General features: G+C 32.2%; 1 protein-coding gene across 1 annotated transcript; it reads left to right on the forward strand.

Moving 5' to 3' along the window:
- Nucleotides 1-1,868: 1,868 nt before the first annotated feature.
- On the forward strand, nucleotides 1,869-21,366 carry LOC134714312 (sushi, von Willebrand factor type A, EGF and pentraxin domain-containing protein 1-like). Its single transcript, XM_063575547.1, has 11 exons — nucleotides 1,869-1,973; nucleotides 2,629-2,846; nucleotides 5,813-6,074; nucleotides 8,588-8,683; nucleotides 9,896-10,084; nucleotides 14,785-14,970; nucleotides 15,457-15,636; nucleotides 15,875-16,063; nucleotides 16,897-17,076; nucleotides 18,755-18,931; nucleotides 20,554-21,366. Exons 1-11 carry the CDS (start codon nucleotides 1,901-1,903, stop codon nucleotides 20,886-20,888), a joined length of 2,085 nt encoding a protein of 694 aa, XP_063431617.1. The 5' UTR covers nucleotides 1,869-1,900; the 3' UTR covers nucleotides 20,889-21,366.
- The last annotated feature ends 257 nt before the right edge of the window (nucleotides 21,367-21,623 follow it).

Here is a 21,623-nt window from a genome sequence, read left to right on the forward strand (position 1 = left end):
ACAATATTCTGACGTCGGACCTCTTTTAAGCTGATTATGCTGTGCGTGTTGCTGTTTATTACTTTATTCTACATCAGGTAGAGGTAAAGGGAGGGTTGAGATCTCACAGAACATGTTTAACCCCGTCGCATGTTTGCGCCTGTCTTAACTCAGGAGCCTCTTGGCTTTGTAATCTTGTATTTTTTTTTTTAATTTTTGTTCATTTACAAAAATGTATAAGTTATGGAGTTTAGGATGACGTCCATTAAAACTGAACTGGAACACATTTTTATTTAGGGGCCAGCTGAGGTCCACTTCCGGGTACGGGTCATTCCCTCTACTTTGAAGACCAATTGGTGGCCTTCGACTGTTATCTGCTCTTTGGTTAGGATGTTGTCTTTTGGACATATTCCCAATTTCCATACTCAATTTTATTTGAAAGTATAAACCAAAGGACAAAATTGTTTCCTAAAGAAAAAAATTTTAAAAAATACGTAAAATCATTATGAGTCATACGCATTCATCTTACAAATAATTATCTCCATTTCAGATATGAATACATTTGGAACGGTGCCTCACACTCTAAGTAAAATCGACTTACTTATTGTGCATGTGCAGTTACAGAATGGATACATGACTCATGCAGATGGTACTATTTTTTGTAGCAATTTACTCATTTAGGAGGGGTAATTTGTCCGACCAGAATTTTGAACATGAATACTGATTTTTATAATTTTCGATGATTTAGTATTGTAACTTTTCGCTTGAACATGTATCATGGTTAACCTGAAATATCTAAAGCGGCAAGTTGCGAAAAACAAATGTGACAGACATGAAGTAACGACAATCATTGAACTGCTGGCTCCTGACTTTGAACAGATACACATACCATGTGGCGACGTTAACAATGTGTGAAGGCTACCAGGGACAGTGGTGTTACTATACAGAACACAATATGAACAAACAATAAAATTTATATTAAAAGGGCTTTACACATCAAATCGATAAAAAACAAAAAAATATATCTAATAAAACATAGACCGGACGTGTAAGGATACATCCTAAGAAAGACACCCAGTACAGAATTAATAGTATTCGCAGTCTTTCAAAGACAATAGCAACTAGTGAAAACCGTGTATCTAAAAAAATATCTGTCTGTACATATCCAAACTCAAATGGATATAGTATAAAGACAATAATCGTCAGAGTTAATAAGACTTCGTGCAATTCTAGATATTATATCGACAGATTGCACTACCAGTAATTTTCATATGTCACTGTGTATACAATAAGAAGTAGTTTTGTATAATTTACTGATACCAAAATCAATGTTTATACTAATAAAACAATATTTAAGGAACAGTGTGGATTTGGAAAACTTTTAGAATAAATTTATTGAAACGATTGATGAGTTTACCTGGATCGTATATCAATTACGTTTTTTTTTTATTCTTTCAAGTTTTGCATTTCATGTAGGGGCTCTGGTTTGTAGTTTTTCGTAAATACAATGGTCAGCGTCAAAGATTTTTCAATTGTATGCATGTTAGTATTGCTACTAAGGTATTTGTCAAGAGCCATAGATTAAGATGCAACATTTAATTTATATTTTATTATTTAACATTCATCAAGAACTTTTTAAGTATAAAAAAATAATAATATTATGATAGTTCTGTGTGGCTGTAATTTTAAAAATGAAGTTAAATTATGTGTAACATGATTTAAACAAATTGACCAAAACAAAAGTCAAAGCCAATGATATATTTAAACGAAATTTAAGATTAAATAAAAGTACAGTATAATGAATAACAGGACATATGTTTTAAGTTTATGCAATTTTCAAGAAAAAAAAAGAAGAAAAAAAACCCGTTTTTTTTCAGGATCAGCATCGGTATTGACATCTGATCAGCCATTTGGAGGAATAATGTTTGCTTATGATAACAGAAAAATTAGGTTTTGGTCGCCGAAGAAGGGGACAGGTACCAGCAATGCAAACGGTAATTAGACAGACCTGTTAGTTCTGGGTTTTATGGCATTTACTCTGGGTGTCTATTTGTCTAATATAGTGATGGATATTATTGATGCTTTTATAACTGACGTTATTATTGTTTACTTCCGGCGATAGTATCAAACATGTAGGTTGAAATGTTCGTGTACAAGGTCACGGTCACATTGAAGAAATGTTCGTGTTCAAGGTCACAGTCACATTTAAATGTTCGTGTGCAAGGTCACAGTCATATTGAAATGTTCGTGTGCAAGGTCACAGTCACATTGAAATGTTCTTGCTAAGGTCACAGTTATGTTGAAATGTTCGTGTGCAAGGTCACAGTCACATTAAAATGTTCGTGTGCAAGGTCACAGTCACATTGAAATGTTCGTGTGCAAGGTCATCACAGTCACATTGAAATGTGCAAAGTCCCAGTTATATACTATATGACGTCATCACCATATTGAAATATTTGAAGTCGTGTTCGACTCTAATTTGTCAACTATCAGACAAGTGGTGTTGCAAAAGCGAAGGAACAACACTCTCATGATTGTTTTTCTTTAAACCATAGTACAGCTTTAAAAAAACCGAACGATTTTATCCCAATTCACGTTCTTAATTGTCTTTTCTCCTTATAATGTACCATGTTTTGATAACTTTTGCAGGTGTACCATTTTCTGCAGTTGAAGGATGGGGAATTACTGGAAACGTTTATAATGATTCGAGTGTTGTTGCTCAGATATTTGCTTTCAAGTTCAGTGATCTTGGCCAAAATCCATTCGCATATGGAACAGAACTTCTAAAGGGTCCAGGAACCACAGATTTATACAAGATTCTACCATCGAGTGCTCCGGGAAGTAATGGTATAATCAATTATTTAACAGTAAGTAATACCGAGGTAGTCAAGTTGAGTTTTTAATTGACACATTACATGGATAAATTCATACTATTCTATGATCTAATAATGAATAGATTCCCTTGAGGCTATGAGGCAACTGCCTCTCCAATTTGTTTCGTTGAATGAATAAAATCGATAAAAAGGTAGATAACATAAGCAACGAGTATTATAAACTATAGATAGGCGGTATGGTTTAAAAGAATTGACCTATCTTTCCTTTAAGCGAACATTCCTCAAGTAACTGACCGACACTGATAATCGGTTATATTTCTTGAAATGACTAAAGTAGATTTCACGCTTTATAAGAAACGGACAATGTAACAAAAGTGATTCAATTAATATGTCACGTATAAAAATTGCGGTTTTTATCCAACGCAATCATAGGTTTGAACGTAGTTTTCAATTTTGACTCGTTTACATATATATATATATATGAAAAAGTAAAAAAAATAAAATATCGAACCCCAATCTGCGACATACCCATTGAATTTAATTTATGTTAACGTTGAATATATTTGTTTTTAAACATCACTTGGTATTCCCATGGGAATCAATTGTTTTTCTTTTTTATCAACAGGTTTCTTGATGCATAATTCAACTATTTTTGTTATACCTATCCATGTGAGCTTATAAAGCTACAAGTTTTAGTTGATCATAAACTTGAATATCATCAAATGTTATGGTTTAACTAAGATTGTGTCAGTTATTTTTGTGTTAGTTATTTTTGTGTTGACCATTCACTGTTGAGATATGAATATCGAGAATAAAATGCGTTAAAGTATCTAATGCACTTTAGAAAATAATATATATCTGCAAATCTGGATTTCAAAAATTATGCCACACGAGAATGAGAGAGAGATCCGATGGAAATCTTGAAATTGAAAATAAATGTAATAAAATTGAAATTGGTGTAAAGGTATGCAAAATGCCAAATAGGATCAAATAATAATTTCATGATATAAATAAAGGCAACAGAAGTATACCGCTGCTTAAAAGTTATAAATCGATTGAGAGAAAACAAATTAAAAAGACTTTTAATGAAAAATATATCCCTTGATGTAAGGAAACAGCATTTATCATAAACAGTATGACACTTTGTATATACTTTAACTTTGGGTGTTTAATTTTTTATATGTTTTTAAATGACACAATTTCAACTATTAAGGTTTGGGCTATAACAGTTTAATGTCGTAGAAAAAGGCTTTTCAAATGTCCTTCTTTAATATACCATGTTTAAAAGAAAATGAACACTCAACCGTATATATATATCAGATTTATGACATTTATTTTTAAGTCAAATTTACATGAGCTTGTACCTTAAAGTTTTCAAGTTTACATACAAAATTTTTGAAGCAAATTTTATTTATTAAGAGACATTGCCAATTTTGTAATATGTCTTATTCTAAATATTTTGATTGGTTTAACTGTATGATAAATAAATTTGGTGTATTTATTGTCTTCTGATTGGTTAAGATTATTAGTTTTATTTTCAATGTTGCCAATTTTGATGGCGACACGCCCACTATGACGTTGAGTATTCATACGCCAATATGTGTGTACGTTGTTTATGTTAATACAAATTATATAAACAGTTCTTTGAGCCTTATTTTTGATAGAAATTTATTTATAATGAATGGCAATTATTCATTTTGATTTTATTGAACCATAAAACTAATTTTTGACTCTTCACATTTTACATAATCCGCGAAGCGGATTATTCAATGTGAAGAGTCAAAAATTAGTTTTATGGTTCAATAAATTCAAAATAAATGATAGCCATTCATTAATTATATCTGATTATCAAAGATTTCCTCCCGCCAAGTTCATTTGTGTTAAAAAGCTGTATTAGGCTAGCCGGACGAATAGTTAAAAATCTCTACTCGTCCGGCCATCCGTCTGCGGATGCGCAAATCTTCAATATCAACAAAAGTGTCATGTGACGCGGAAAGTGTTCCGGATGAGGTGTCGGATAACGCACGCGGTGTCGGATAACACACGCGCGTATGCAATGGACTTTTTGAGGATTGGAGATCGTTACTTATATTTAAAGATGTCATAGAGAAAACCTGGGAGAATGTGATTGCTTTAAGCAAATGTATATAGGAGTGATTCCAGAACAATAGCGTGTACATGTTAACTGAGAAATAAGCCTGAAATTGAAGTGAAATTGATGATTTACCCCCATTTATCTTATGGAGGCAAAACGCATTCGGAAAAAAATACTCATGATATCAAATTTTCTTGAATGAAAAATACTATATCAAACTTGCTTGGATGCATTATTTTCAAGTTTTACTATAACGGAGATATATGAACATACTTATATGCCTTGACTGTGAATAAGACACCAGGGTTGGGATATTTTATCGTGTGTTTTTCTATGTTGTGACGTTATGCTATTGTTTCAGAAAAAGGGAGAAGGTTTGGATCCATTAAAACGTTTAATCCCGCTGCAAATGTTTGCACCTGTCCTAAGTCAGGAATCTGACGTACAGTAGTTGTCGTTTGTTTATGTAATATATACGTGTTTCTCGTTTTGTTTATATAGATTAGACCGTTGGTTTTCCCGTTTGAATGATTTTACACTAGTAATTTTGGGGACCTTTATAGCTTGTTGTTCGGTGTGACCCAAGGCTCCGTGTTGAAGGCCGTACTTTAACCTATAATGGTTTACTTTTTAAATTGTTACTTGGATGGAGAGTTGTCTCATTGGCACTCACACCACATCTTCTTATATCTATTATTTATTAAATATAGTAAGTTACAATATCTCATCCCCTCCGAGGTCATTATTCATGAAAATGTGAGTAAATAAGAGATGGCAAAACGATGGTATTTTGAAAGTTTTGTCATTAAAAAGATAACGATTTCAACTTGCAGTATGTTTCAATTAATTACAAACAGTGACATAAATGTTATTATAGTAATGTGCATGGTAACTGTTTTTGTAGATGAAAACAGAAGAAGAAGTCGACAACGGGAATTACGGGTATACCTTTTTTGTACCAGGAATGATAAATGGCTTTAATGATTCCTCTTTCTATGGAGGATTAATGTTTGGCTTTTCATCTGACACAATTTATTTGTGGCGACCTCCTGATGATGGAAAAGGATGTTTGTTTGCCGTAGGCGGGGCATGGGGAAATGGGGCTCACAGTGAATGCAGCACGCAGGCTAAAATATATGCACTGGGAATAGATTCCAACTTTGAAGGTCAGTTTATTATCATATATCTAAGAACAAAGATAGTATATAAAAGTGGGGATATGATAGAAAACTCTATCAAGTGACCAAATGCATAACATGGGTCATTATTGAAAATATATAACTGAGGCAAAGTTACAAAACTATATTCAAATCTAACAAAGGTCAGAGACTCCTGACTTGGTTCAAGCGAATACATGAGGCGGATTTAATACATGTTTGATAAGATTTCGACCTCCTATTTATCTATCCAATGTAGAAAACGCACAGTAAAATTCAGTTTAAAAGAAGTCCGGGTCCAATAGGTAACAGGAAATAAAACTAAGCAAAATGACAATGATACAGAAATTAACAACGACCTTTATGTACTAGCAGTTGCTGACATATTTTTCGTGAAGACAACTTTTTAAATATAAAACAATACGAACAGTTTCATCTCTAGCAAAACATCTTTTTTTGTCAGGTTTACGTTTCACTTTGGTATATAAATAAAATAACGCGTCTCATGTTCGATATTTTTGCTATTTAAGCTTTTACAGCATGAATATTATTTGATACACAGGCCTACAGAAGGGATCATAAACAATTATATTGGATTGTTGTCACACATTTGGATTTTAAGAGGGGGGAGGGGACAATACCTTTCTGTGTTAACCTGTGTTGGCCCTTTTCAAGGTGTTGTTAACTGTTATCTGAGATCAATTAAAGTTGTTAACTCTTTTCAACCCACTTTGTTAACTGTTATCAGCATTTTTGCATTTTTTGTTAACTGTTTTGGTCAAAATCGAGTTGTTGTCAACGTGTTAACGGACCTCCTATTGCCCCCCTCTTATAAGTTATTTGGAAAAGATCATTGATAATGCCCAGCATTTTACATTGATGCAGCAAATATGAAGTGATGGTACACAACATTTCACAGAAGGTTGTGTTCTTCTTGGAGAGAGTCAATACCAAACATCTTTTAAAAACGACAACTCAGATCAATCGTAATAACACATCAAAGATGCCAGACATGATTTTTCTATTAAAGACCCCTCGTAAGACGGAATTGAATTTACGTGTTCGAAATGTATGAAGGAAAAAGATAAAACAATGAGTACATTATCAAGGAATCAAAAACCTAAATCAAGAGACATTATAAAAAGTCACAATCCAGTAACCTTGTAATAAACTTATTTCAACATTAACATTTGTATTACTAAAATAATATTGTTTTCCACCCAAAAAGGCTCTCTTTTGTCTTCATGCTATATGTGTTAAATATTTCTTTTCGTTTGTTTTTTGTACATATATTAAGTCTTAAGTATTCTCGTTTGAATTGTTTTAAATTTATCATTTATGCGCTTTTCATAGCTGACTTTGCGGTATGGGCTTTGCTCATTGTTGCAGACGGTTACCTATTGTTGTCAATTTCTGTGTCATTTGGTCTCTCGTGCAGAGTTTTAGAATTGGCAATTTCCAAATCTTCAATTTTTTTTAATAATAACTGGAGAAAATTAATCTAAATAAAAATAATATGCCCCCTCCCCCGGGACTATGTGTAACCTGTGAAAAATAAGTACTTTCTTAGCTAAGCCGCTTCTGACTGACTAATATTATAACTATCTACTACTCAAAAGAAACAAACCATTCTCACTCTTCTCCCAGACGCCTGTACTCCTATTTGTGACATTTTTACCTATTATGTATTTTTTTTTTGTTCACATATTGTTGTCAATATATGACATTTTTACCTATTATGTATGGTTTTTTTTTGGTTCACATGTTGTTGTAAATATAATGAAATTGGATACGACACGTGAGAGGTTTAGCTAGCTTTAAAACCAGGTTTAATCCATCATTTTCTACATAAGAAAATGCCCGTACAAAGTCAGGAATATGAAATTTGTCGTCTATTCGTGTAGTGTGTTTGAGATTTTGCCATTTGATTAGGAACTTTCTGTTTAGAATTTTTTTCGGAATTCAATTTTTATGTGATTTTTTCTTTTTCCGACCCCAAGAATCTAGAAACCATTATGACCCTCTCAACACAAACACCTATTAGAAACACTATATAACCACTGGTATTTTTAGTTGGACGTTATCTTTAAGCGGAAAGTATGAATCAGAATATCCCCTTGTCTTCTCCGGGACTCGAACACAGGAGCTCTGTGTTACAATTCAGCGCTGCCATCAAATGTCTTGACCCCTGACAGAGCGAGACAACGTAAGAGCTGCATGGAATATTCAATCTAATATAGTTTCGTATATACTTTATATGTCATTGTATTATACTAATGTTCTCTGCTGTCTATACATGTTTGGTATTAGGTAATATATGTTGTTGATTTTTCCATAGCATGTCTATGCTTTTGCAATAAAACTTCATTCATTCATTTATTCAAATTCTATTAACTGGTCATAACGAGTACTTTGTTAGCACAGCTGCTATTTAAAGGAAAGCGCAACTTTAATTAGTAAATATTGTTTTTGGAGATCTGTAGTTTCCTTCTACAAAAATTACAATTATAACTGCTTTTCAGAGGATGTATGTGAAGGCAAGGGTTGCTCAGCAACAAGAGTAGGACCCACGTGTGCTTGTGGTAGCAGCGGGTTTGAAGGCCAGTTTTGTGATAGTCGTACGTATTCTGGTGTTTCTAATGTTAGGTAACTATGAAATCATTTACCGTGGACTTCGCTGCATGCATTTTGTCATTTAAATAATTAATTCATCTAAATTAAAAAAAAAAAATGATAAACGATATGTTTTATAGTTGGTTATTCATGTTTTAAGTGGAAAGCAAGACGACCGTTTTGGAATGGATCTTATAGTTGATTCATTTACATAAGGTTGATAGAAAATCTCAATCATATAAAAAGGTCATATGAAACGAGTGACTGGCGAACAATGATATACATTATATGCTTGAACCAATGCATGCATAATATCATACACTGAGTCTTCTGTGCACAATTTTATCATTTTTAACGTAGCCATATCGTATCATCATAAATGTTTTTTATATAACTTGATTAGTTTTGTTGTGAAATTATGATAGCTAATAAATCGTCGTATTTTGTCACCTTAAATCAGGAAAGCACGTGTTTTTCATGTTCATATACAATATTAGGTCAATATCAGAAAAATATCAACTTTTTGTATGAGGCTGAGAAACTGGGAAAATTGGTTTTATACTGCAACTTAAATAAATAAATTCATAGCTGTTTAAATTGTAACTCAAATTTCAAACTTATTTTCATCCCTTAATGAACCCCGACTGTGGAAAAAGTGTTCCATGATGAAATTGACATTGCACAAAATATATCTGTGTTACTATATTTAGGAAATAAACACAACGTGTTGCAGTATAAATTAAGATTGTTTATTTGAATGACGGAGAGATGTTTATGCCAAGAAATCTGCCCCTTTATTGATTTGTTATAAGCATATAATATATAAAAATGAAGATGTGGTATGATTGCCAATGAGACAACTATCCACAAAAGACCAAAATGACACAGCAATTAACAACTATACTGGTCACCTTACGGCCTTCAACAATGACTAAAGCCCATAAGCAATATATTTTGTGTAGCAGATTGAAATATGACTAAAATGAAAATACAAATTAATTGTACATGCTGTAATTCGTTTCCTTCTGAATTTGACAATTATGTTTCAAACACATTTGTCGTCGCATTTATTTTGACTTTTCGAAGCACAACTTATAGTTGTATTTGATCATTATCATTTTACATCGCCGTCTCTTTCTCAAATTGTCAAAGTTCATACTGTATTTTAATTTGTACTATGCAAAAATAATAACTAGATACAACTGTTTTTTTGACAGCCATAGTATGTGATGCACCAAATGATTTTAACGCAAGCTTAGTTCTACCTAGTTCAGCTGCTATGACCTTTGCCTTCAACTCTACTGTACAGTTTTCTTGTATTGCTGGATACGAACCTGTCAATGGTAGTACTGTAAGAACATGCACGCTTAACAAAACATGGAGTGAGGAACCATTGGAATGTGACCGTAAGTTGGATGTCACTTATCTCAGTTTTAATTATAGGTTAGACAATACTTGGTCATGTTTTATGAAGATTTAAGCCCAAGGCGAAGCCGAGGGCTTAAATCTTCATAAAACATGACCAAGTATTGTCTGACCAATTTAGAACATATTCACACATTAGAGTGACCTTACAAAATTAGCCTTTCCCATTGTAATATTCAAACCTTAATAAGAGTTCACTTTTTATAATGAACTAAATATAACACATAGGTAATGATCATTTCAATGGATGAAATGAAATAGCACGGACATAGTTTGTGAAGGATAAATTGTTTTTCTTCTGCTTCAGGTAAAATTTAAAATACTGATATCATTATATATGTTTATATTTTTTTTATTTTTAGAAGCAACACAATGTTATATAAATCCCCTTTTTGAAATTTGATTTTTTTTATAAATATAAAACTCCCTGTACGAATATTTGAATTCAGTCCATTCAACATTATATGCTCTAAATTTAAATGTTTTGTGATTCTCCGAAAACACTCCTTTTCTATATATGAGCAGCCTGGTATAGTGTTTTTTGATAGAAAAAGAAAATAATTCCCTCAAATGTAAAGGTATATAAATTAAATATCCTTACCATTTTTGGTGTATTCTATATATGTGTACCATTAGAAAATGCATGGAATTTTGCAAAAATCTTTTTTTTTTAATCTCTGCTCTTTGGTCTCTAATCAGTAGGCTATTTTCCCAAGGAAAATGCCTTAGGGGATTGTACACCTCGTTAGTGCAGCTATTAAGAGTTCACTTTCATAATTAACTGACAATGAAAAGTCATTCATGTATAGCATTTCATAGTGCATGGAAAACCATGTACTATGAAAATTAGAGAGCAAAACACTGACTTTTCATTGGACGAGAAGGGGTGAGTATGTTCTAATTGGGTATACAAGGTATCAATCTTTGAACTAATTAAGTTGTTAAAGAAACCAGTTTATCCTCGATGATTTTAAGCATTTGTCGATAGTTTGTTTGACATAGTATGACCGGACGAGAAGCACTCTAATTATTTGGACTATCATATTTCTGACTTTAATTACTATATCTTTCAATTGTCATTATTAGCTCAAATATTCCTACACAATTATCTTTTGATTTAAAATGTATGTTTCTGCTAATCCGATAATGGACTTCGTATCTACGTGTCAAAGACAGTTTTAGCAGATTATCGGAACAATGGACAATAATTGCTTAATCCCTAATTACATGTATTTCTTTGGGCGTATTGCATTTCCGCTAATTATTCAAAGTCCCAATACTACGTTTCCGCAAATTTAAAGTATACGTTTCCGCAATTTGCATTTATTACTTTTCCGCAAATTTACCTGGTAAATTATAAAGATTTGAATGTACATATATGATTTTTTTTTTTTTTTAATTTTTAATAAAACAAATGTTCTGATCTCAGTATAGCTACAATTTACTAGATATAACTAGTTGACTCGAGTAAGGATGAGTTAAACTTCATTGAGAAATCTTTGGTTTGGCTTACTTGCCAACTGACATGATTAAAGAATGCTTTGTTGAATTAATTGCCGATGCTCCATCTGAAGATAAATGCATGAGGTCTACCGATTATATATTGGAATTTCATATGGGTGGCAATTGAGATTTCCACCAAGCATTTGGGCATCACCCCTGACCCCGAGGAAAAGAGAACAACGAATTGTGTCGAGTCTTTTAGTGTCCACCTGTGCGAGCAGTTTTAAGCTAGCCATCCTACCATATTTGTCTTTGTCGATGTGTTATTGAAACTGAAGACAACATCTTACAAAAAGATGAGAACTCTAACTGTAAAAGCACCCATTCGATGGTATGAAAAGGAGAAGATGGACTTCCTTCCTAAACAAAATACAGAACTTGTAAACGGTGAATGTGCTCCTATGGTCTTTGCACGACGTGTTGGCTACAAATATTCTGCCAGAACTGACTTATGAACATACGTTTTCATACATTTTAATGATTTTTTTTACTTACATGTTATGATCACCTTTAACTTAATGCATATTTATTTTTTATTATAGCTTTGCTTTCGATCAATAGGTATTCCTTAATTATTTGCGGAAAAGTAATAATTTATTTTTTCCGGAATAGTAACTTTTTTTCCGGAAAAGTAAGATATTTATTTGCGGAAACGTAAACTTTTTTTTCCGGAAACGTCATCTTTTTTTCGCGGAAAAGTAATGCCAATTTGCGGAAACGTAAAACGCCGATTTCTTTGTCATCCTGTTTTATATACTTCTTAGAAATAATTTATATTCAGTTTTGGATAGGTTCTTAAACCGTGAACACCGGACTCAATATTGTGACATCGTTATATTCTTGTTGGATCGTTTATTAAATTGTTAAACTTTATACCGACTTGAATCTTCATTTTAATACCCAGCAAATAGTCTGGCTATACATGGTGGAGACAACCTGGTCATAATAGCATGCACACCTTTTACTGATTCGAGGTATTTACGGTTCCTCATAACTTTTTGGCTAATATGGCCGTATTTACACCACAAATTTTACTCTGAGTACAGAAAAACCTATTCACCTTCAAAATTTTTAAGGGATGGCAGGAACTAGATATATGTCGTGTACAAGTTGCGATTTTGTACAGGTTATAACATGTACAAAAATATTGTACATGTTATAACTTGTATAATGCAAAAATACAAGTTATAACATGTACAAAAGTACATCATACATGTTATAACCTGTACAAAATATTGCTTAAAAATGGTTTTAATAATAAGGATATTATTCTATTTTCGAAACAGATGATATTGACCTCAATAACGTTTTCATAATTTTTTTATTATTCCTTCATGTAAGTATGTTTTGTCCTTTTTGATACAGTTAATGTCCAGGGATCGGTATTACGAAGCATTCCTAAGACCTGTCCTAATATATATATCTTATGACATGTCTTATGATGACCTTTATGGACATATCTTTTTTTGATGAATTATAATTGTGAGTGTCCACTTTGAAGGCAATAGTAACATACTTTCATTCTAGTTGACACTAAAAGACATAAGAGGATAGCCAGTACAGATGTGTCTACAAATAAAATTGGGAATTGAAATCGGGTATGTTTCTAACGACAACAACCCGCCAATGGAGCAGACACCATCCAAAGGCTACAAATAAATGCTTTCAAAGTAGAGGATACTATAGATTTAAAACATCAAAATGACATTCGCCTCATGCAATGATCTTATAGTTTATAAACAAAAAGTGAGTTATAAATTTACATAAGTCATGCTGAAGGCCAAAATGTTTAAGAGTAGATCCAAAGATATTGATAATGAAGCGTGGTCCAATGAAAACTATTTCAGCTCTCTCTCTAGCTTTTACAGAGTAAGCATATAAGACATTGTTTTAGTCTTTGCATGCTATAAAAACGAGCGGGAGGAGTATTTCCCAAAATTATTAAGAATCGTTCTTAAATTTTTTCGAAGAATTTATAAACTAGTATCTTATGTAATTGTCATTGAGAAATGCAAGCTTTAAGTTAATAGTTTCACACTTATTTAAACCAAGATGGACTGCATAAAACATACAATTACATGAAAACACATTTTACCAACATTATTCATGAAACACATACTTCTGAAACTTTGTGATCATTGTCCTTTACAGAAAAAAACACGTTCTGGCCTATTTATTGTTGTTCTTTATGCATTGGTGAATTTAAATGTATATTTTACTTCTTTAAGATTTATTTTAAATTTTGTACAAGTTAAAACCATTTTTAAGCAATATTTTGTACATGTTACAACATGTATGAGGTACTTTTGTACATGTTTTAACTTGTATTTTTGCATCATACAAGTTATAGCATGTACAACATTTTTGTACATGTTATAACCTGTACAAAATTGCAACTTGTACACGACATATATAAATTGTAACTGCATTTTATGTTTTATAAAATTGTTTACACTTTACTAGATTTTGCTTTCCATTTTTTTCGTTCCTGCTGAAGGTGCCAAAATAAACTAAGTCGGATAAGAGGTTTGAGAATCTCCCCTCATATAATACCTGTTTTGAGTAGTGTTTATTTAAATGGACAAAAGAATGTAACTCGGTGTTTGTTTCTTTTGCTATCATCTGCAGACTGGTAAAAACTTGACATCAAAATCCAGGTACGTTTTCGATTTTTTTACCCGTATACTTCATATAACTTTTATAAATCTAGTTCCTGCCATGCCTTAAAACTTTCCTAGATGTACCAGTTTCTCTGTACTCATAGTAAGTTTTGAGGGGTAAACACGGCCATATTTTAAATTCCTTATGATGAACCTTAAAAATGGAGTTCACACATGTTTCATTGGTTATGTCAGAAAATATTTTCTGTTCATCGAAGTTCGTTAATTTTTGTATACTATCCTTAACAAAGTAAGAAACACACCACACCTTATCGTATATAGTAGTATCAACATTTCTTGTTTTTGCTACACATTTGTAGAAAACTATAATTTTTTATCTTATGAATTAGTGCAGAGTTTACACAGGTATTTTATCGTCGTTTCAAAATTGAAACTGTCCTACTTGTATTAATACTGACTTAACTGAAAAAGTAGGCAATAATGGTGAGATTTTGAAAAAAAGTCAATACAGAATCATCGTCCATTACATATCTGAAATAATGTTTTTTTTTATAAAGGAATTTCCTGTCCGACCCCTGACGTAGAACCAGGTTCCAAAAGCTATATTGAGACATTATCATCTCTGAAGTTTGAGGATGAAGTCATTTATGCTTGTGATCCTGGCTACGGAATTGCGTATGGCGATGAACAAAGAATCTGTGAGGCTAACGGTAACTGGAGTGGAATAGCACCTTTCTGCAATGGTGAGTTAGAATAATTAAAAACACAAGGAATATATTTAACATTGCGTTTTGATCTGTCTAATGATTGTTTTTTCTACAAAAGATTTAGAATGATATGGGGTTTACGTCTTTAAAGTAACAATCCAATTAAAAAGCAAGAAAAAAATACAATACCGACGGCATACGATATTTATATCAATCTTCAGTTCGAGTCTATATAACAACTATACGACTGGTTCGTACTGATCATGCGTACTCCTAACCGAAATAATCATTTACATGACCTCGACAGAAATGAGCCTACTCGGAGTTCAGTATTTTTGTGATTTTACTTTTTACTAACTTTCTTATGTTACTATTGTTTTTAATCATTGTTTGCCATTGACAAGAGAAAACTTGGAGTTGCACAAGGACCTATATTTCTTTGTCGTTATCTTTAATAAATTTATCATCTTTTCAATAGCTTTGCATTTCAATGTAAATAAACTGAAATTGTTTAAATTTCAGTCTCATGTGGTCAACCGATTAACAACGGTGGTGTAGAAAGGATACCATCACTTGGTGGTAACGTTGTTGGTATCTGGGCTAATTACACATGCGCAACAGGACACGAGAATATGACAGGAAGTGCCAGTAGGTTTTGCCAGATGAATGGTAATTGGACTGGTACTCCTGTATCTTGTGCAGGTATAATGATACAGTAAAATCGTAATAATTATGGAGCCCTTAAGCTTGAAATATATTTTCTTACAATTACTTTTCGAATACTATTGCTTTAATAAACATTTACATTTATTTAGATAAAATCTATGATACAACACTGTTCCATTTAAATAAATGTTTGATTATTTTTCAATATTTTTTATTAAATTACACTGTACGTTCATTATATCTCTTTTCTTCAATGAATCAATTTCCTTTGCAGTGAAATTTTGTGACATTCCAGTAAAGGGCTCGAACTCTACGCTGACATATACATCAACATTTTATAACTCTGTTGCTACATACGCCTGCGAGGAAGGATTTGTGAGCAATATCAATCCGGAATCATTCGTTAAAACTGCTATTTGTATGGATGATAAAACCTGGTCTGATTCTGCTCTAGACTGTCAACGTAAGTATTACGGCGAAGTAAACGAAATAGGAAAACAAATAAATATTATAAGTTTTATTTTTAAAGGATGGTCGCTTCTATGTTTCAAAATAACAAAACGTCAAAGCGTTAACCGAAGTACATTGTATGAAGCGTGGAAGCGCTTCATTCTAAAAATGTGCGCACGGTCAACGCTTTTACAACCCTATGAAGTAACAAAAAGAAGCATTCAATTCTTATAATTACACTTTTAGCTAGGATCATGAAAACACGAATTTTATCAATTTTGTATTTAATTCACCTGTTCACTTTATTGTGGGACCTCGTGTTATCATGATTGATAATTTTATTGTGTAATGCAATTGCTTAAGGAACAATACGTGATGTGCATTTAGCCAATCAGAATAACGTATTATAATGAAACATACAACTTATGCAATTACAAATTGATAGTATACAAATAAAAGGGAAAAAAAGCAGAAGGAAATGAAAGGTCCGTGTCCTTACTTTTGAGATATAAAGCACTTGTTATTTGACGGGAAATTAATCTTATTAGATTTTCATACATTTCTTTCAAAAACTAAGAAACATTACACAGCCACATGACAAAATTGGAATAAAAACACTGTCAGCCAATCAAAAGACGAGTTATATCCCAATTGAATTATTTTGAAATAAGAAAATTGACTTTGGATCAGATGCATGTATTTTAAATGATTAAACAAATACGAGGATGTGTTTTACCAAAAAAAAAAAGAAAAGAAAAAAGAAGCGAACACAAGAAAATGTAAAAAAAAAAACCCAAGAAAAATTACTTTTGATGTGAATATTTATTGATTGATTTTTCTTTGCAGCTGTTAAATGTTCACATCCAGTACATAGCACCTATGTCCAGCCTATAGATGTTATAATATATAAGTATAGGGACGTAGTTATTTACCAGTGTGAAGTGGGCTACATGTTGGGGAGTGGTGACCTTATAAGAGAGTGCCAGGCTAACGGTACATGGACAGGTGATCAACCACATTGCAAAGGTGTGTATTCTACGACTGTTTCTTAACCAATGAATAAATAACTACCTACTCATTCGACAATGCCAGAAGATTAGGCAGATATTATTAGAAATGTAATTTTACTTCTTCGTCAAGATTTCTTTAAATGTCTTTCTACAAAATAATTTTATAAATTTATGAGCAATTAAGACGTAAAATATGAGATCGAGGGAATTAAATTTATACAGTTGTCACAGAAGGTATGAAAGTCTTTAAACGATAGTTAAAGCAATCCAACTGCTATATACTGTGTTAAAAAAATTGAGTGGCTATTACAAAAGCCTTATTTTGTGGCCTTTGAGATTGCATAACGGTGATATGTTTCATGCCTTTAAAATTCTGTTAAAAAAAGCGAAAAATACCAAAGGGATATTCAAATCTTCATTCGAAAAAAAGCTATCAACATATAAACAATAGTACACAAAATAATCCATAGAAAATTGAAGACTAAGCAACACGAACCCCACCAAAATATTATGTTAGTTGTGATGAATGAGTGAGTTGATATAATCTGAATACATCATAAAATTGTGAGCAAAGGCCTTATAAAAAATACTTTCTTAGGTAAGATGAATTTTTACTAATTTTGATGTAAAAGACTTCTTTATAACATTTTTCGGTTAGACATTTATTCATATGGAAATATCAGTGACGCGATATTAAAATGATGCTCATTTTGAAGTTTTAGAAGGGAAATTTCGTTTTATCAGTTTCGCATTACTTGTAAATACAGGAAGTTTCCCTCGGTTTAAGTTTGTAACCCAGATTTGTTTTCTCTCTACAGCTTTATGAATTAATCGGGACAGCAGTATACTACTGTTCCCTTTATTGAGCCTTTGAACAAATGTGTGGGGTATCACCAGTCCAGTAGTCATTTTTATAAATTCCCTGTTAAAAAAAATTGAATTTTCGAAAAAATAAGGATTTTCTTATCCCAGGAATAGATTACCTAAGCCGTATTAGGCACAAAGTTTTTGGAATTTTTGGTCCTCAATGCTCTTCAACTTTGTACTTGTTTGGCTTTATAACTTTTTTTTATTTGAGCGTCACTGATGAGTCTTATGTAGACGAAATACGCGTCTGACGTACTTAATTTTAATCCTGGTACCTTTGATAACCATTTACAGCACTGGATCGATGCCACTGCCGGTGGGCTTTACGTCCCCTAAGATATCACAAGACCAGTAGTCTGCACTTCGGTGTTGACATGAATATCAAGTATATGGTAATTTTTCAAATTTCCTGTTGCAAAACTTTGAATTTTTCGATAAACTAAGGATTTTCCTATTCCAGCAATAGATTGCCTTAGCCGTATTTGGCACAACTTTTTGAAATTTGGGTCCTCAATGCTCTTCAACTTTGTGCTTGATTTGCTTTATAAATATTTTGATCTGCTCGTCTTTGATGAGTCTTATGTAGACGAAACGCGCGTCTGGCGTACTAAATTATAATCCTGGTTTACTTTTGAATCTTTTTTTTTATACTTTTGAAATTAACACCAAATGAACATACATTGCATCATCCTTACTTCTATTTTAGGGAAGAAAATGAATTAAATAATTTATTGTGTTGAGATATTTATAAACAGTAAACGTCGTAGTTTAAACAATATATCCCTTGATTATTTGAAATAATATTATAAATATAAGTTGATTTATAGATATAGAATGTCCAGCACCCAATAACATAACCAAAGGTGTAATTATAACCACTGGTAAGGTGTATGGTGCAGAAGCTGTAGCAGTGTGCGATGTTGGTGCTGCTGTCATGTCGGGGAACATTGTACGCATGTGTGGATTATCTGGTACCTGGGTCGGGACAGAACCAGTATGTCAAGGTACTACACGTAAAATACATTTTAAATGCAATTTTGATTCTGAAAAAAAATACATCAATTTTAGTTTTGTTATTGGCTAGTTATAAAAAAGAAAGAGAAGTAATACATTTGAATCATATTATTTAAGATAGTTCTAACAAACTATGCAAACTGTAAAGCATATGCCATTGACACTGTATAGAAGTATATTTAGAATTATGTGAACATCAAAAACATTTAGATTTAAGATTAATTAAGTGGTTGACTTCATGATAAAGTGTTGTTTGAATACATTCAAATCAGTGTAAAGGAGGCGGATTTACCAACAGGGAAAGGTGTTTTTAACATGAGCAAGACGACGGGTGCCACATGTTGAGCAGGATCTGCTTTATACCCTTCAGGAGCACATGAGATCACCCATAGTTTTTGGTGAGGTTCGATTTTCGATTCATGAGTTTGACTGTCCCTCTGGTATATTTCGTCCCTCTTTTAAAGTGTGACAGACCAATTAATAGCAGAAAAAACGACAATAAGACCATCAAAACTCAACACAAACATGAAATTATATTTAAACTTTACCCTTACATGGATCATCGAAGATTTATATAGTCTTACTATGTAATAATTTAATTTTTCCTTGGTTACCTATAAAATGGCGCGAAAGTAGTCTATAATTTTTGTAAAGGAAATATAACCTTGTGGCGCAAAGGAGAGATTGGATTTAGTAAAAATTGGCACAGATGCAATGCACCCTGCCATCAACTAGTTTATAAATTGAAAACTCTGGACTTAATAAAATATTGAATACCATATTAAAAAAATTCAATTTCATTTGTGTAATGATCATTTATATTGTGTCCATCAATCTAGAATCAATGCAGATTTTTTATTTTGATTTTACATTCCTTAAGTCATCCATTAACAATAGAAAGGTACAATTATGTGTACCTTTTGATGGTATAGACTAGAATATCTTTAATCTCAGTAATAAACCCATTTTCGTATTTGTTCATGAATAATTTTTTTTTATATTTCAACAAAGGAAATGTTTCAGCGCATGAAATATTTTGATAGTATTCCTATCTTATTTTCAATAATTTATACTTAACAGTCATAACAGTTTAATCAGTTTTCCATACCTCAATACCAATTGGTTTTGTTTTGGCGCGTTTTTGATTTCAACTATTCTTCACTTCATATTTTTATGAACATTCTATGCCAATGCTGGTAGGACGTTTCGTCCCCGAGGGTATCACCAGCCCAGTAGTCAACACTTCGGTGTTGACATGAATATCATTAATGTGGTCATTTTATAAATTTCCTGTTTACAAAACTTTGAATTTCCCAAAAACTAAGGATTTTCTTATCCCAGGCATAGATTACCTTAGCCGTATTTGGCACAACTTTTTGGACTTTTGGATCCTCAATGCTCATCATCTTTTAACTTGTTTGGCTTTATAAATATTTTGACATGAGCGTCACTGATGAGTCTTATGTAGACGAAACGCGCGTCTGGCGTACTAGATTAGAATCCTGGTACCTTTGATAACTATTTAACAATATCAATATTTGAAATCAGTAGCATTTTATCTCCTAAATGTATTTTGTAAGCGAACACTTAAACAAAATCATTTCAATTGTAGATGTGTACCAAGTTTTCCAAACAGGAAACACCACAGACATAGGAAGTACCAACTACAGCTACGATTTAGGTAATCTGGCTATCGATGTGACATCGCTTTCTAGATATAAGCGATCAAAGAAAAGTGTTTACTACGACAAACGATCTCATATTGCCATAGGATCATGTGGACTATTTGTTATAATTGCAGTGGTGACTTTTATTTGTTCATTAGATCTCATTAAGTTGAGTTCACAGATGAAATATCTGTTAACACTACCTGAAAAGGTTTCTAAGAGGGTCGCCATGGCAAAGAGACCTAAAATAGTACACAAAGTATTTGTCACACGGAAATAATATGATCAGAGAGTTAACATATCGACAAGTCAGTAAACAATAACGAACACGTAACTCGCTTGAAATGTATTTGATATTATTAGTTACATAGTGTGTTAGTGACCTAATATGATATATACGGGGTCAGTAAATTCCATATGGGGTAAGAGCGAACCAATTTATGTCTCATTTCCTATCATAACACATCTTCTTATTTCTATATTAAAGTGTTCAAGTGCTCAATTTTAAGAATCTTATTCAATTGGTCTGCACTAAAAATATATTGCAAACAATAACTATTTATTATCAACAAACTTCATATAACAATGTTAAACAGAACTTTCAATACTTTTAAATAATAAAACAGTTCCAAAGTCGTAAATTCACTACTAACCGTGTATTTGACTTACATTTCACCAAAATAAAAATAAATTTTGGACAAAATGAGATAGGATACAATGCATTAACTTAATTGAATATTTAACATTATTTATAGTTATTAAAGGTACCAGTATTATAATTTAGTACGCCAGACGCACGTTTCGTCGATATAAGACACATTAACATTGTGTATGAATGATTTTCTCGAAAGTTATCTTTTTAGATATGGCGTTGAATCATTATAGATATAAATAACAAATTCTACAAAGGTTTATTATACGCTGTACCTTATCCCTTTTCGACTACCAAAGAAAAAAAGGGAAAGTGTAACGGTCGTAGGCATGCGTCTTAAAAAAATAAGCAGAAAATATAAAA

The sequence above is a fragment of the Mytilus trossulus genome, chromosome 4 (assembly GCF_036588685.1).
Source record: "Mytilus trossulus isolate FHL-02 chromosome 4, PNRI_Mtr1.1.1.hap1, whole genome shotgun sequence".
In the NCBI taxonomy this organism is placed as follows: Eukaryota; Metazoa; Mollusca; class Bivalvia; order Mytilida; family Mytilidae; genus Mytilus; species Mytilus trossulus.

Excerpts from the sequence above, each read along its gene's own strand:
- LOC134714312 (XM_063575547.1), top strand. The coding sequence starts at position 1,901 with ATGTTTGCTTATGATAACAGAAAAATTAGGTTTTGGTCGCCGAAGAAG. Across the intron at positions 6,075-8,587 it reads AATAGATTCCAACTTTGAAG|AGGATGTATGTGAAGGCAAG; the intron begins GTCAGTTTATTA and ends ACTGCTTTTCAG. Across the intron at positions 14,971-15,456 it reads AATAGCACCTTTCTGCAATG|TCTCATGTGGTCAACCGATT; the intron begins GTGAGTTAGAAT and ends TTTAAATTTCAG.